The sequence below is a fragment of the Schistocerca piceifrons genome, chromosome 3 (genome assembly GCF_021461385.2).
Source record: "Schistocerca piceifrons isolate TAMUIC-IGC-003096 chromosome 3, iqSchPice1.1, whole genome shotgun sequence".
NCBI classification, from domain to species: domain Eukaryota; kingdom Metazoa; phylum Arthropoda; class Insecta; order Orthoptera; family Acrididae; genus Schistocerca; species Schistocerca piceifrons.
Window position 1 is genome coordinate 770377710 of NC_060140.1, and position 16696 is coordinate 770394405.

General features: G+C 44.4%; 1 protein-coding gene across 1 annotated transcript in view; it reads left to right on the forward strand.

Annotated features, from left to right (window-relative positions):
- Positions 1-16696, forward strand: part of LOC124788468 (ATP-binding cassette sub-family G member 1) — a 522704-nt gene that overhangs the window by 276255 nt on the left and 229753 nt on the right. Inside the window, exon 5 of the mRNA XM_047255738.1 lies at positions 11934-12079. Within this exon, the coding sequence (XP_047111694.1) occupies positions 11934-12079 (146 nt within the window). The remainder of the gene's footprint in view (positions 1-11933; positions 12080-16696) is intronic.

Below are 16696 nucleotides of genomic sequence, written 5' to 3' on the forward strand. Positions count from 1 at the left end.
ATCAATCATAAAAACAGGACTGACAGCGAGAAAAAAAGTTCAGTTCTGTCAGGTCCGTGCGTCAGCGGACTTCCGTATCGTGATAACACCTACTGCAAACGGGAACTCGTTAACAGTATGAAAATTGCAAAAAAGAGAAAAAAATAGATAATATTGATAGATGAGCTAGTGTTATGCTGTGTCGTTAACAAATATTCCTCTGGCGTGTCTTCTCCTTTTTCTCCTTTTTGGATGCTACAGTGTTCCTTCACCAACACACTTTTCTCTATGAATGATACAGTTCTAAATATAATGAAAGAAGAGTCTGTCAAATTATTTTTGATGAATAACTGCACTCTTGCATCACCGGAATAAGTTTGAATACAAAATCACTTTTTGTGACCGATCCATAGTGAAAAATACGAGTGTCATTTCACAAATGTACTTACGTACGTACTACATAAGTTGTGGTGGAATGTGTGAGGAAGAACTGAGTGTGTCACGTTTTACAGACACTGCTTTTAAATAATGCGAGTTGAAAAATGAGTTGTGTTTGGCTGGAGAAGACGCTCTTGGCGGAGGATGACATGGCTGTCGGTTGGACCCGATTTCCTCGTCTAAGGTCAGAACGCGGAAATTTACTTTACTTTACCTTATCTTACCACGTGTCTACAGTTTTAAATGTTGTTGTTGTTGTGGTCTTCAGTCCTGAGACTGGTTTGATGCAGCTCTCCATGCTACTCTATCCTGTGCAAGCTTTTTCATCTCCCAGTACCTACTGCAACCTACATCCTTCTGAATCTGCTTAGTGTATTCATCTCTTGGTCTCCCTCTACGATGTTTACCCTCCACGCTGCACTCCAATACTAAATTGGTGATCCCTTGATGCCTCAGAACATGTCCTACCAGCCGATCCCTTCTTCTGGTCAAATTGTGCCACAAACTTCTCTTCTCCCCAATCCTATTCAATACTTCCTCATTAGTTATGTGTTCTACCCATCTAATCTTCAGCATTCTTCTGTAGCACCACATTTCGAAAGCTTCTATTCTCTTCTTGTCTAAACTATTTATCGTCCATGTTTCACTTCCATACATGGCTACACTCCATACAAACACTTTCAGAAAGGACTTCCTGACACTTAAATCTATACTCGATGTTAACAAATTTCTCTTCTTCAGAAACGCTTTCCTTGCCATTGCCAGTCTACATTTTATATCCTCTCTACTTCGACCAACATCAGTTATTTTGCTCCCCAAATAGCAAAACTCCTTTACTACTTTAAGTGTCTCATTTCCTAATCTAATTCCCTTAGCATCACCCGACTTAATTAGACTACATTCCATTATCCTTGTTTTGCTTTTGTTGATGTTCATCTTATATCCTCCTTTCAAGATACTGTCCATTCCATTCAACTGCTCTTCCAAGTCCTTTGCTGTCTCTGACAGAATTACAATGTCATCGGCGAACCTCAAAGTTTTTATTTCTTCTCCATGAATTTTAATACCTACTCCGAATTTTTCTTTTGTTTCCTTTACTGCTTGCTCAATATACAGATTGAACAACATCGGGGAGAGGCTACAACCCTGTCTTACTCCCTTCCCAACCACTGCTTCCCTTTCATGTCCCTCGACTCTTATAACTGCCATCTGGTTTCTGTACAAATTGTAAAATAGCCTTTCGCTCCCTGTATTTTACCCCTGCCACCTTTAGAGTTTGAAAGAGAGTATTCCAGTCAACATTGTCAAAAGCTTTCTCTAAGTCTACAAATGCTAGAAACGTAGGTTTGCCTTTCCTTAATCTTTCTTCTAAGATAAGTCGTAAGGTCAGTATTGCCTCACGTGTTCCAATATTTCTACGGAATCCAAACTGATCTTCCCCGAGGTCGGCTTCTACTAGTTTTTCCATTCGTCTGTAAAGAATTCGTGTTAGTATTTTGCAGCTGTGACTTATTAAACTGATAGTTTGGTAATTTTCACATCTGTCAACACCTGCTTTCTTTGGGATTGGAATTATTATATTCTTCTTGAAGTCTGAGGGTATTTCGCCTGTCTCATACATCTTGCTCACCAGATGGTAGAGTTTTGCCAGGACTGGCTCTCCCACGGCCGTCAGTAGTTCCAATGGAATATTGTCTACTCCGGGGGCCTTGTTTCGACTCAGGTCTTTCAGTGCTCTGTCAAACTCTTCACGCAGTATCATATCGCCCATTTCATCTTCATCTACATCCTCTTCCATTTCCATAATATTGTCCTCAAGTACATCGCCCTTGTATAGACCCTCTATATACTCCTTCCACCTTTCTGCTTTCCCTTCTTTGCTTAGAACCGGGTTTCCATCTGAGCTCTTGATATTCATACAAGTCGTTCTCTTATCTCCAAAGGTCTCTTTAATTTTCCTGTAGGCAGTATCTATCTTACCTCTAGTGAGATAGGCCTCTACATCCTTACATTTGTCCTCTAGCCATCCCTGCTTAGCCATTTTGCACTTCCTGTCGATCTCATTTTTGAGACGTTTGTATTCCTTTTTGCCTGTTTCACTTACTGCATTTTTATATTTTCTCCTTTCATCAATTAAATTCAATATTTCTTCTGTTACCCAAGGATTTCTACTAGCCCTCGTCTTTTTACCTACTTGATCCTCTGCTGCCTTCACTACTTCATCCCTCAAAGCTACCCATTCTTCTTCTACTGTATTTATTTCCCCCATTCCTGTCAATTGCTCCCTTATGCTCTCCCTGAATCTCTGTACAACCTCTGGTTCTTTTAGTTTGTCCAGGTCCCATCTCCTTAAATTCCCACCTTTTTGCAGTTTCTTCAGTTTTAATCTACAGGTCATAACCAATAGATTGTGGTCAGAGTCCACATCTGCCCCTGGAAATGTCCTACAATTTAAAACCTGGTTCCTAAATCTGTGTCTTACCATTATATAATCTATCTGATACCTTTTAGTATCTCCAGGGTTCTTCCATGTATACAACCTTCTTTCATGATTCTTAAACCAAGTGTTAGTTATGATTATGTTGTGCTCTGTGCAAAATTCTACCAGGCGGCTTCCTCTTTCATTTCTGTCCCCCAATCCATATTCACCTACTATGTTTCCTTCTCTCCCTTTTCCTACTACCGAATTCCAGTCACCCATGACTATTAAATTTTCGTCTCCCTTCACAATCTGAATAATTTCTTTTATTTCATCATACATTTCTTCAATTTCTTCGTCATCTGCAGAGCTAGTTGTCATATAAACTTGTACTACTGTAGTAGGTGTGGGCTTCGTATCCATCTTGGCCACAATAATGCGTTCACTATGCTGTTTGTAGTAGCTTACCCGCATTCCTATTTTCCTATTCATTATTAAACCTACTCCTGCATTACCCCTATTTGATTTTGTGTTTATAACCCTGTAGTCACCTGACCAGAAGTCTTGTTCCTCCTGCCACCGAACTTCACTAATTCCCACTATATCTAACTTCAACCTATCCATTTCCCTTTTTAAATTTTCTAACCTACCTGCCCGATTAAGGGATCTGACATTCCACGCTCCGATCCGTAGAACGCCAGTTTTCTTTCTCCTGATAACGACATCCTCTTGAGTAGTCCCCGCCCGGAGATCCGAATGGGGGACTATTTTACCTCCGGAATATTTTACCCAAGAGGACGCCATCATCATGTAATCATACAGTAAAGCTGCATGCCCTCGGGAAAAATTACGGCTGTAGTTTCCCCTTGCTTTCAGCCGTTCGCAGTACCAGCACAGCAAGGCCGTTTTGGTTATTGTTACAAGGCCAGATCAGTCAATCATCCAGACTGTTGCCCTTGCAACTACTGAAAAGGCTGCTGCCCCTCTTCAGGAACCACACGTTTGTCTGGCCTCTCAACAGATACCCGTCCGTTGTGGTTGCACCTACGGTACGGCTATCTGTATCGCTGAGGCACGCAAGCCTCCCCACCAACGGCAAGGTCCATGGTTCATGGGGGGGGGTTTTAAATATAACCCACAATTATAATCCGCTTTGATAAACAGTTATATATTACTTTTACTCTTGTTGCCATACCATAACCTCCTGGTTGAAACTAATTACAGAGTGATAAACATAAAAACTCTTAGAGCCCTGTACTGTTTATTTACAACAAAATAATCGTCGTATAGAACTGTCGATATGGGTTTGCGAATTTGAGCTGGCACAGAAGTTGCAATCCTACGGGTTTGAAGGTCCAAATTCAATGACTCAATCCACTGTCAAGCAAATGATAATTTGTGTTTATAAACAGCAAGGAACCACGGGAGACAAGAGTTTCATGACATCACGGAAGAAATGGCTACAACAAATGCGAAAAACGTGACCGATCCTCGAAGCTGAACCAATCACTCTCCACGACAGTGGCCGCCTTTGTAAAAGAAATTTAGCAATCAAAAAGCTGCACAAATAGCCATGAGAAATTTTACCTGATTCTTTCTCCATACAGTTCTGATCTAACTCCACCAGTCTCCAACTTGTTATCGAAGTTGGAACGTCAAGCTGCCGTTATTCAGAGCGTCGACAGATGAGCAAATACTCTTTTATTACATAGAACGGTGAGGCTTACCAGGCGCGAGTACTAGAGAAGGAAAATAGGGTATAAGGTTGAAACCTGGTAGTCAAGGGAAGGCAGGATTCGGTTACGATTGTGGACGGCGCAGAAATCAGTTACTATTGGTTGCCTTTTACAGTTACACGCAATTTATTTTAAACCAGTAATTCCAGACTCAACAATAAAGAAAAATACCACACGTTATTAATGAAGGAATAAACAACTGTGTAAATAATAGTGTTTCCAGTGAGTTACAATTTAGCAAATCACTATTAAATACAGATACAGATGATAATGTTTTAAAAGCAAGCCACTGTAATCCGCGCAGAAGGCCTTACACGCCAGGAATGGCAATAAATTAAGAACTGTTTAAAACTCGCTGCAACTCACAATTAAAAGTATTGAAATATTAGAGGCAAGTCGCCACAAACACAGCAGAAGACATCAGACGCCAGGAATGGCAGCAAATAAGGTTTTAAAGGCTTACTGCGTAAATACACATACCAAATTAGAATTTTAAGGCAAGTGGCCATAATCACGGCTGAAGGCCTTACACGCCAGGAACGGCAATAATATAACAAATTTAGAAACCTGCTGTAAAACAGCAAATACAATAGCAAAGATTAATTAAAAAACAAGCAACTGATCACCAAACGGGCGAAATAAGACAATGGTAAACCTTGTAACACAACCCTTAACATCAACTGAACACTACACTGCTAGATTTATTCCAGAAGGCGACCAGAACTATTAACTAGACATATACAACCTTTAATGTAGGCATTACAAGGTATTGTAATAAATAATACAATAATAAAACACAAGGACCAGTACATAAGGGTTCTGAGGCAGATTATACCCGCAGAAGGCGTGGGCTGAAGGAGCGTTACACTGAACTACTGGCCATCAGACCTCCTTTTAGAACACACATCTCTTAAGAGAACCAAGGGGCCACAGACGGTGCTCCAGGAATCGACCTCTGAAAAGATCCGGCAACAAAAACTTTCGCGAGCGATGAGATAGGCAGCGAAGAGTTGCATTCACTTCACAAGATGTTAACTCAGACTAGTGGCAGTCTAACGAATGAGTAATGATAATCTTGCTGAAGGTACCTGACGTACGATGAACCAAATGTAACGATGGAACAATACGCCAAAGCCGGAACAAGCGGTCTGCACTACGTCCCCAGAATATTAAGCTTAGAGCACCCAGAACGAGAAAGGAATCACTACCACCAGAGTAGAAGAATGGCCCACCGGCCCACAATCAAGAAAGCTGTCAAGACTACACACCTTACCGGACAGCAGAGGCAAGGCGAGGAAACGTACACTGCCGTTACATACTTTAACCCCTAGGGTAGGTAACTGGAGCGTTAGCGGCCACCAGGCAAGAAAAATTACCGCTGGTTGAACTTAACAAATTGTAACAAGTTGAAGGCAGTAAATAGTAGTAAGAAGCCGAGGAAAGCTAATCAGATCCGCCTTCCCCAAGCACTCCACTCGCTGCTCTTCGCCTCGGCGACACTACAACCAGCAACACAAACCCAAGTCACTGAAGAATCGCGAGATATCACAATGGTGGAGGTTTCTCTACTTGGATTGAAATGCACTCATTTAAAGCTTGCTGGATCCGGATTACGACGAGGTCGTGCACCCTCATGACCACAGCCCTTCCATCCGGCAGTCCGTGCTTGCCGCCAGCGGTCCCGGCGTGTTCTGGCACTGTGCGGACCTGGCTCCTCCTGAGTTCCCAACCGAACCGTCGCCCCAAAGACAGGGCAACAGTTACTACATATCGATAACCGCCGCTTGTGCCACTAGAGGACAGGCAACGCTTGTGAAACGGAGTGGCGCCAGTCAACACGAGAAGAAGACAAACAACGACAACCATGCCAACTAAACGATACCGTCTGGCTTCCAACAGAGGGCGGAAACCTACAAACAGCAGCGCGGCTCAAAGGTCTGGAATAGCTCCTCGGAAATTTGAACCCAAGTCCTCCCTCCGAAATATGACTCCAGTATCTTACCATTGTGCCGTAAGCACACTCTTAGTCGAGGTCGTCAATGAAATTACATTTTCAGTGGTACTCCATCAGAAAGAAATTTTCACCGACACTGTCTGGAAAGGAGATGTGACGCGGTAGTACACATTTCCTGGTCGATGTACTTCAAGTCAATCTCTTGGGTTAAACCTGTCCGCAGTGGCAGCATGTGACACTGCAGATGGTGCTCCATCCGTCAGATGGGTCATTAAACTCGGTAGTCTCTTTGTACCATTCGAGAGGAATCGATATGTTCTGGCACTGAATTTCTCACTATCTCTTTTTCCTATTCATTATCATCAATATATCAACAACATTAAAGTCAATATTTGCATGGCTGGAGGAACAGACATGACAGACGATCGACAGCTGTAGGAAATTGGTTCTGAGTATAGGCTCTATTATACCATCAGTTACGTATGAAATTTTTGCCAGACCGCGACTCAGACCTCGGTTTCCAGCTTATCACGAGCAGTCAACTTTACAACTTCGACTACCTGTGCATGCTTCCCGGACCGACCCATACTTCCATATGTCACACTACCTACGCTACATCCTCGTACCACAGTCCCTTCTTTCATGACGACGCTCAGAGCATTACTTTGGATTCTCGCACCAGAGGAAAGAGACTACGAGGAATCGTGACCAAATGATGTTACCGTCTTTTGCACGCCTTGGTATGTAATACGTACTTACATGTCAGTTCTTTCAGACATACAGGTAAGTAACTACTCGCCAAGGTGGACAAAAGACGGTAACATCATTTGGTCACGATTCCTTTTAGCCTCACTCTGACTCTCTCGCTGGTGCTGGAATCCACAGTAATGTTGCGAGCAGCAAGTCAAAAATGTAGGGGGACTGTGGTACAAGGATGCAGATATTGTGACATATGGAGGCTTGGGTCAGCTCTGGAGGCATCTAACCAAAGCTATTAAGGCTACCGCTCTCGTAAAGCGGAAAATCGAGATCTGAGTCCCAGTCGGTCACACATTTTCATATGTCGCTAATAGTTAGTATAATACAGCCAAGGCAAGATATTCGCACTCAGCGAATTTATTTCGAATTAAAATAGAACACGCAGCAGGCATGGTGACCTATAATTAACTGACGCATAAGACATAATGTTCACATTTCGTAGGTGAAAGATGCCAGTAGGCGGCTGAACGCCCGACGGTCTTCCGGCTTAGAATGTCATCTGATTACTTTTACGACAGCGCCACCTCCCTCTAGATGTTGGTCACTAAGACACTGCAGAATAAATGTTACCGAAAACCGTAAGAGAACAAACTGATAGCTTTGGAGAACTGTTTACACTGCAGAACGGGCACCAGGCGGTCTCGTCATCCTGAACCACTGACGTAAGGCATAGCAATGGCATAGCAATGAAGAAGTATATGTGTGTGTGTGTGTGTATACGTGTATGTGTGTGTGTGTGTGTGTGTGAGAGAGAGAGAGAGAGAGAGAGAGAGAGAGAGATCCTGTGCCACTCGTTTATATGGGTCGACACGGAGACGTGACACAATAGCAGAAAAGAGCAACTGTGTTTGCACACGCACATGAGAGCACCACGAATGAAGTTGCACGTTTTGTTGGTCTATCACGCATTGTCAGTGACAATCCGCTTCAAAGACCACAAGAATCCTTGCCGTCAGTGAATGCAGGTCCACATCTACCAATTCCCGACAGATCATTGTAAAGGGAACCACTTGCAATTGACATTTGTGTTCTGATACCGCCAAAAAGACGATAGCTGCAAATGAAGCTGCACATCTTTAATGGGCCCGACAAAACGGAAACTCGGCAGCAGGTGATCGGAGGCATATAGTGTGGGCCGACGAGTCCCTATATTGCCTCTTTTCCGGATGATACAAGATATCGACTGCACCAGAGGGCGAATGAAGTATTTAATCCGCAGTATGTGGAGGGTGTAGTTTAGGTTGGAGGTGGTTGTGTTATGTTTGGGAGTTTTTTCTTATCATGACTTGGACCTACACATTCAGGTTACAGTGAACGCGAAACTGGATGTTTCTCTCGTATTGACAGAGTTGCACACTTGCGCTCCTGGTGTGACGAACGCTCAGGCAACTTGACTTCCCCGCTAAATCATCCGATCATATTTCCATAGAAAACGTCGTGGTCTTTCGGAAACAGTGGGTGAAACGTAATGAACAACATCCCCGTAAATTTAATTTCCATAATATTCATCATAAATGAATGGCTTCATCTGGATGTGGCATGTTGTGGACTCTCTTCCTCGCCGATCGAAGCAATTATCAAGGCTACAGACGGTGTTACAAGGTTACCACAGCCTATCATATACAGTCGCAACACTTACTGCTGTGAAAATTATTACCGTCTGACATATGGAACAACACTGGAGCCCCTAGTGGCGAAAAAGCCAGCAGTAACATTAATGCCAGTTTCTAATTATTTTTCTACATAATTAACGAAATGGCTGTTAAATTTTTGCGTTCCATGCACTAGAAAAAAAATGATACTGAAATAAATATAAAGCGAGACGAATCTCACTGATTTAGTGAAGTAAGCTACAACTTATTCATGTTGAAATACTTTCGGAAATATGTATCATTGAAGCTTACTCCGCTGAAAGCAAGATAACATATACACTCCTGGAAATGGAAAAAAGAACACATTGACACCGGTGTGTCAGACCCACCATACTTGCTCCGGACACTGCGAGAGGGCTGTACAAGCAATGATCACACGCACGGCACAGCGGACACACCAGGAAACGCGGTGTTGGCCGTCGAATGGCGCTAGCTGCGCAGCATTTGTGCACCGCCGCCGTTAGTGTCAGCCAGTTTGCCGTGGCATACGGAGCTCCATCGCAGTCTTTAACACTGGTAGCATGCCGCGACAGCGTGGACGTGAACCGTATGTGCAGTTGACGGACTTTGAGCGAGGGCGTATAGTGGGCATGCGGGAGGCCGGGTGGACGTACCGCCGAATTGCTCAACACGTGGGGCGTGAGGTCTCCACAGTACATCGATGTTGTCGCCAGTGGTCGGCGGAAGGTGCACGTGCCCGTCGACCTGGGACCGGACCGCAGCGACGCACGGATGCACGCCAAGACCGTAGGATCCTACGCAGTGCCGTAGGGGACCGCACCGCCACTTCCCAGCAAATTAGGGACACTGTTGCTCCTGGGGTATCGGCGAGGACCATTCGCAACCGTCTCCATGAAGCTGGGCTACGGTCCCGCACACCGTTAGGCCGTCTTCCGCTCACGCCCCAACATCGTGCAGCCCGCCTCAAGTGGTGTCGCGACAGGCGTGAATGGAAGGACGAATGGAGACGTGTCGTCTTCAGCGATGAGAGTCGCTTCTGCCTTGGTGCCAATGATGGTCGTATGCGTGTTTGGCGCCGTGCAGGTGAGCGCCACAATCAGGACTGCATACGACCGAGGCACACAGGGCCAACACCCGGCATCATGGTGTGGGGAGCGATCTCCTACACTGGCCGTACACCACTGGTGATCGTCGAGGGGACACTGAATAGTGCACGGTACATCCAAACCGTCATTGAACCCATCGTTCTACCATTCCTAGACCGGCAAGGGAACTTGCTGTTCCAACAGGACAATGCACGTCCGCATGTATCCCGTGCCACCCAACGTGCTCTAGAAGGTGTAAGTCAACTACCCTGGCCAGCAAGATCTCCGGATCTGTCCCCCATTGAGCATGTTTGGGACTGGATGAAGCGTCGTCTCACGCGGTCTGCACGTCCAGCACGAACGCTGGTCCAACTGAGGCGCCAGGTGGAAATGGCATGGCAAGCCGTTCCACAGGACTACATCCAGCATCTCTACGATCGTCTCCATGGGAGAATAGCAGCCTGCATTGCTGCGAAAGGTGGATATACACTGTACTAGTGCCGACATTGTGCATGCTCTGTTGCCTGTGTCTATGTGCCTGTGGTTCTGTCAGTGTGATCATGTGATGTATCTGACCCCAGGAATGTGTCAATAAAGTTTCCCCTTCCTGGGACAATGAATTCACGGTGTTCTTGTTTCAATTTCCAGGAGTGTATATTTCTGTTGTTGTCTGTACCAATTGATATATGCATTTTCACTGACACATAAAAATTCTGTATGCAGTCTAATGACTCACATATTCTTCCCTTCTCTAGACTTTCTACTTCAGGAATATGTAATTACTTTTACTTAGAAATCGAATATGTTTAAGACTGTTGCCGTTTCTAGTTCAGATGTCTATTGTGGAATTGTTTTCTGCTGTGTTGAAAAAAAAATTGCTTTGACGCTTTATTATAGCGTCAGTGTGGTTTTTCCTTCAGCTACAGTTGTGCTGGCTTATTTGGTACGTTAAATAATGTAGGTATTGCATTCCGGAATAAGCTTGAATACAAAATCACTTTTTGTGACCGGTTTGGTACGTTAAATTATGTAGATATTGTGTTCCACGTTCCTTCATTCCACTTTCACAGATTTGACGAAGTGTACTGACATAAACTTCACGTTAATGAGCAGACTTACGACGTCTTTCTCCAAAAGGTCAGGCCTTCTGCTGATTATTAGCCATTTTTTTGTTCTTAAAAGAAAACTACACTGTCCAGTAAATATCTTTGTGTTACAAGAGAATCTTAAATAATCTGTCCTATAAAGCACCGTTTCATGTCTCCCAAGGTACTGAAGGATCTAAAGAAAGACAAATATAGTATCGTTTTTTTAGTTTTCATACCACGACACACGCTTTCTATTATTAATGATACTACTGGCACTCATCCGATATCGTATTCAGAACCATAGCTTTCTGTCCTCTTGGAGCGCTGCAGTCGCAGTGTATAACAAAAATAAGTGGAACTGTCATGCGTGTATGTGTTAGATGTGGTATTACTGTGATGTTTCCTTGGGTGACTATGTGTTTGTTGCGGTACGGCCTGCCGCGGTGGCAGAGCGGTTCTAGGCGCTTCAGTCCGGAACCGCGCGACTGATACTGCCACAGGTTCGAATCCTGCCTCGGGCATGGATGTGTGTGATGTCCTTGGGTTAGTTAGGTTTAAGTAGTTCTAAGTTCTAGGGGACTGATGACGTCAGATGTTAAATCCCACAGAGCTCAGAGCCATTTTTGTTGCGGTACGTTCGTAGGTAAATTAATAACTACGTTTATTACTTATTAAATCACTTCGTATCTCACCGTTTCCGTCTCTATTTCAGACAGTCATCATCAGGATATTATCCAAATAGGCGCTCACTGAGCTTCATTTGTTTGCTGGCTGTTTCTCTGCTCTGCTTTGTATACAGCTATCGCGCAGCAGAATTAAGCTGGACAGTAATCGCGCGGACGCTTACTCCTTTGTTGTGCAGACGGAGGAGATCCTGGAGACGCTGGGACTGTGGGAACACCGCAACACCAGGACGGAGCAGCTGTCGGGTGGCCAGCGGAAGCGGCTGTGCGTGGCGCTGGAGCTAGTCAGCAACCCACCAGTCTTCTTCCTGGACGAGCCCACCAGGTATGATGTCACGCTGGACGCACCCAATGGCTAACGCACCATAACAGGAGAAACTGCGCGCGTTCCTCGCGATGGCTGTTACATAACCGTGGCACTGCTTTCCCAGCCTGATAGCTACAGTAGTTTTCTTTATACTTTCCCTTTCATCTCATATTGCGCTACCGGAATTAAAATCTTTCAGTTGTGCTCAAAACAGCTTTTATAAAAGCATTTTAAAGTAAAATCATCACTAAGATTCTAAAATCCTATTCTTCTGCAAGTAGTTTAGACGATAACGTCAACATCTGGCAGACTTTCAAATTTAAAAATAGGTTACCTGTCATCTTAGTGCAGTTAAAGTACGGCATATCACATGGAGTCGAACATGCCTCGTGGAAATGTACACTCTAAGACGCACCATGAAGGAATTATTCGAATGGGATCGATGGAAAATGGCAGAAGTAATTTACGTGTACGGACAATTACAATTTCAGAAAAATTGGATAATTTATTCGAGGAAAAGGTCTACACAAATTGAGCAAGATAATAACACCTTGGTTCAACTCTGTCCCTTATGAAGGCAGTTATTCGGCTTGACATTGACTGATAGAGTTGACAGATATCATCCTGAGGGATATTGTGCCAAACTATGTCCAAGTGGTGCGTTATATCGTCAAAATCCCGAGCCGGCTGGATGGCCCTGCCCATAATGCTCCAAACATTCTCAACTGGGAAGAAATCTAGCGAAATTTCTCGCCAAGATGTACTGCCAAGCACGAAAACAAGCAGTAGAAACGCTCGTCGCTTGCGGGTGGACATTACCTCGTGAAATGTAAACCCAAGATGGTCTGCCACGAACGGTAGCATAAAGGGGCGTCGACGAACCACTGTGCGGCAATAGTGCCGCGGAAGAAAAGCCAAAGGGGTCCTTATAGGAAATGAAATGGTACTCCAGACCATCACTCCCGGATGTCAAGTCGTACGGCGGACTGGAGTCAGTTGCTATCCCACCGCTGACCAGTGCGTCTCCAGACACACCTTGATTGGTCATCGGGGCTCAGTTCGAAGCGATATCTACATCTACATCTACATCTACATAGATACTCTGCAAATCACATTTAAGTGCCTGGCAGAGGGTTCATCGAACCACCTTTACACTTCTCTATTATTCCAATTTCGTATACCGCGGAAAGAACGAACACCTATATCTTTCCGTACGAGCTCTGATTTCCCTTATTTTATCGTGCTGATCGTTTCTCCCTTTGTAGGTCGGTGTCAACAAAACATTTTCGCATTCGGAGGAGAAAGTTGGTGTTTGGAATTTCGTGAGAAGATTCCGTCGCAACGAAAAATGTCTTTCATTTAATGATGTCCAGCCCAGATCCTGTACCATTTCTGTGACACTCTCTCCAATATTTCGTGATAATACAAAACGTGCTGCCCTTCTATGAACTTTGCGATGTACTCCGTCAGTCCTATCTGGTAAGGATCCCACACAGCGCAGCAGTATTCTAAAACAGGACGGACAAGCGTAGTTTAGGCAGCCTCCTTAGTAGGTCTGTTACATTTTCCAAGTGTCCTGCCAATAAAACGCAGTCTTTGGTTAGCCTTATCCACAACATTTTATATGTGTTCCTTCCCATTTAAGTTGTTCGTAATTGTAATACCTAGGTATTTAGTTGAATTTACGGCCTTTAGATTAGACTAATTTATCGTGTAACCGATGTTTAATGAATTCCTTTTAGCACTCATGTGCATAACCTCACACTTTTCGTTATTTATGGTCAACTACCAACTTTCGTACCATTCAAGATATCTTTTCTAAATCGTTTTGCAATTTATTTTAATCTTCTGATGACTTTATTAGTCGATAAACGACAGCGAAATCTGCAAACAACCGAAGACGGCTGGTCAGATTGTCTCCCGAATCGTTTATATAGATAAGGAACATCAAAGGGCCTATAACACTACCTTGGAGAACGCCAGAAATCACTTCTGTTTTACTCGATGACTTTCCGTCAGTTACTACGGACTGTGACCTCTCTGACAGGAAATCACAAGTCCAGTCACATAACTGAGACGATATTCCATAAGCATGCAATTTCACTACGAGCCGCTTGTGTGGTACAGTGTCAAAAGCCTTCCAGAAATACGGAGTCAAAAATGGTTCAAACGGCTCTGAGCACTATGGGACTTAACATCTGCGGTCATCAGTCCCCAAGAACTTAGAACTACTTAAACCTAACTAACGTAAGGACATCACGCACATCCATGCCCGAACCAGGATTCGAACCTGCGACCGTAGCAGTCGCGCGGTTCCGGACTGAAGCGCCTAGAACCGCTCGGTCACAGCGAAGTAAAGATGACGAACTGTCAGTCACATGATGACAGTGTTCTGGCTCGGCCACCGAAACCGGCCAGTACGGTATCGATCTGAAATCCCTTGTCAATAGCACTCAACACTTCATATGAATAAAGAGCTAGTTGTGTTTCACAGGAACGATGTTTTCTAAACCCATCTTGACTGTGTGTCAACACACAGTTTTCTTCGAGATAATTCATAATGCTTGAACACAATATATGTTCCAAAATCTTGCTGCATATCGATGTTACCGATATGGGCCTGTAATTCAGCGGATCTCTGCATTGCTATCGCGCGCAAAAGGCATTGATTGTTTCTTGCCGCTAACATACTTCACATACAACCAGAATCTCTTTGGATTTTCTGCCAGGTTTCGAGACAAAGTTTCGTTGTGGAAACTGTCATAAGCATTTCGCATTGAAGTACACGCTAAATTTCGAGCTTCTGTAAAATATCGCCAATCTTGGGGATTTTGCGTCTGTTTAAATTTGGCATGTTGTTTCTACAACAGTGTTCTAACCCGTTTTGTGTACCAAGAAGGATCAGCTCGGTCGTTTGTTAATTTATTTGGTATCAACCTCTCTATTGCTGCCGATACTATTTCTTTGAATTCAAACCACATCTGGTCTACACTATTTGGAATGAGAGGAGATTGTCTCTCAGGAAGGCGTCAAGTGAATTTTTATCTGCTTTTTTGAACAGGTATATTTTTCGCTTATTTTTGGAGAATTTGAGGATTACAATATTCAGTCTTGCTACGACAACCCTGTGTTTACTAATCCCTGTACCGGTTTCTATCCTCGTTATTAACTCAGGATTATTTGCTGCTAAGAGGTCAAGTGTGTTTTCACAACCGTTTACTATTCGCGTGGGCTCATGAACTAACTGCTCGAAATAATTTTCAGAGAATGCGTTTAGCACAATTTCTGCTGATATTTTATGCGTACCTCCGGAATTTAACATGTATTTTCGCCAATATATCGAGGGTAAATTAAAGTCACCACCAACTATTATCGTATGAGTCGGGTACGTGTTTGAAATAATACTCAAGTTTTCTTCGAACCTTTCAGCAACTGTATCATCTGAATTGGGAGGTCGGTAAAAGAACCCAATTACCATTTTATTCCGGTTGCCAACAATGCCCTCTGCCCATACTAACTCACAAGAAGTATCTACTTCAATTTCGCGACAAGTTAAACTACCTCTAACAGCAACAAACACGCCACCGCCAACCGTGTTTAACCTATCCTTTCGGAACACCATTAGGTTCTTCGCAAAAATTTCGGCTGATCTTATATCCGACTTTAGCCATCTTTCAGTGCCTATAACGATTTGAGCATCGGTGCTTTCTATTAGCGCTTGGAGCTCTGGTACTTTCCCAACACAGCTACGGCAATTTACAATTCTTATACCAATGGTTCCTGTATCTTCCTGTGTTCGGCCTGCCTAAGCCTCTGATTCAGACCGTGCACTCGGCTCTGTACCAGAGGTCCGCAATCGGTCCTGTCGACTATGCTGCAAATGGTCAGCTCTGCTTTCATCTTGCAAGCAAGACTGACAGCCTTTACCACTTCTGTTAGCCGCTCGAAACCAGAGAGAATCTCTTCTGATCCAAAGTGACACACATCATTGGTACCGACCTGAGCAACCATCTGCAGTTGGCTGCACCCTGTGCTCTTCATGGCATCCTGGAGGACCCTTTCCACATCTGGAAGACTCCACCCGGTATGCACACGGAGTGCACATTGGTTTTCTTTCCCTTCTTGTCAGCCAAGTCCCTAAGGTGCCCCATAACGCGCCTAACGTTGTAGCTCCCAACTATCAATAATCCCCCCTGTGTGATTGCCCGGATCTTGCAGGCTGAGTGGTTTCCTCTGAAACAGTACAGGTGACAGCATCTGACTCAGTGACAGTGTCAGCCACAGACAGCACCTGGAACCTGTTTGTCAGACAACCGGGGAGGCCTTACGTGCGGCCGCCTGGGAAGTCTTTCACGCCTGCTTCGCCCCGAGGCGACCTCCCACTCGACCACAGGTGAGGAGTCAACCTCAGTGCGAGCAGTAACTGGGTTGGCCACCCGTGAGGACCGGTCAGAGGACTCGGAAGTGCTGGACGTCCGCTGGATCCCCACGGCCAGCCCACAACAGTGGTGCCCATCCACTGCAGCCTCAAGCTGTGTAACCGAAGCCATCACAGCCTGAAGCAGAGCGAAGTGTCACCAACTCGGCTCGCATCCGCACACAACAATCACAGTCCTTGTCCATACTAAAAACTGT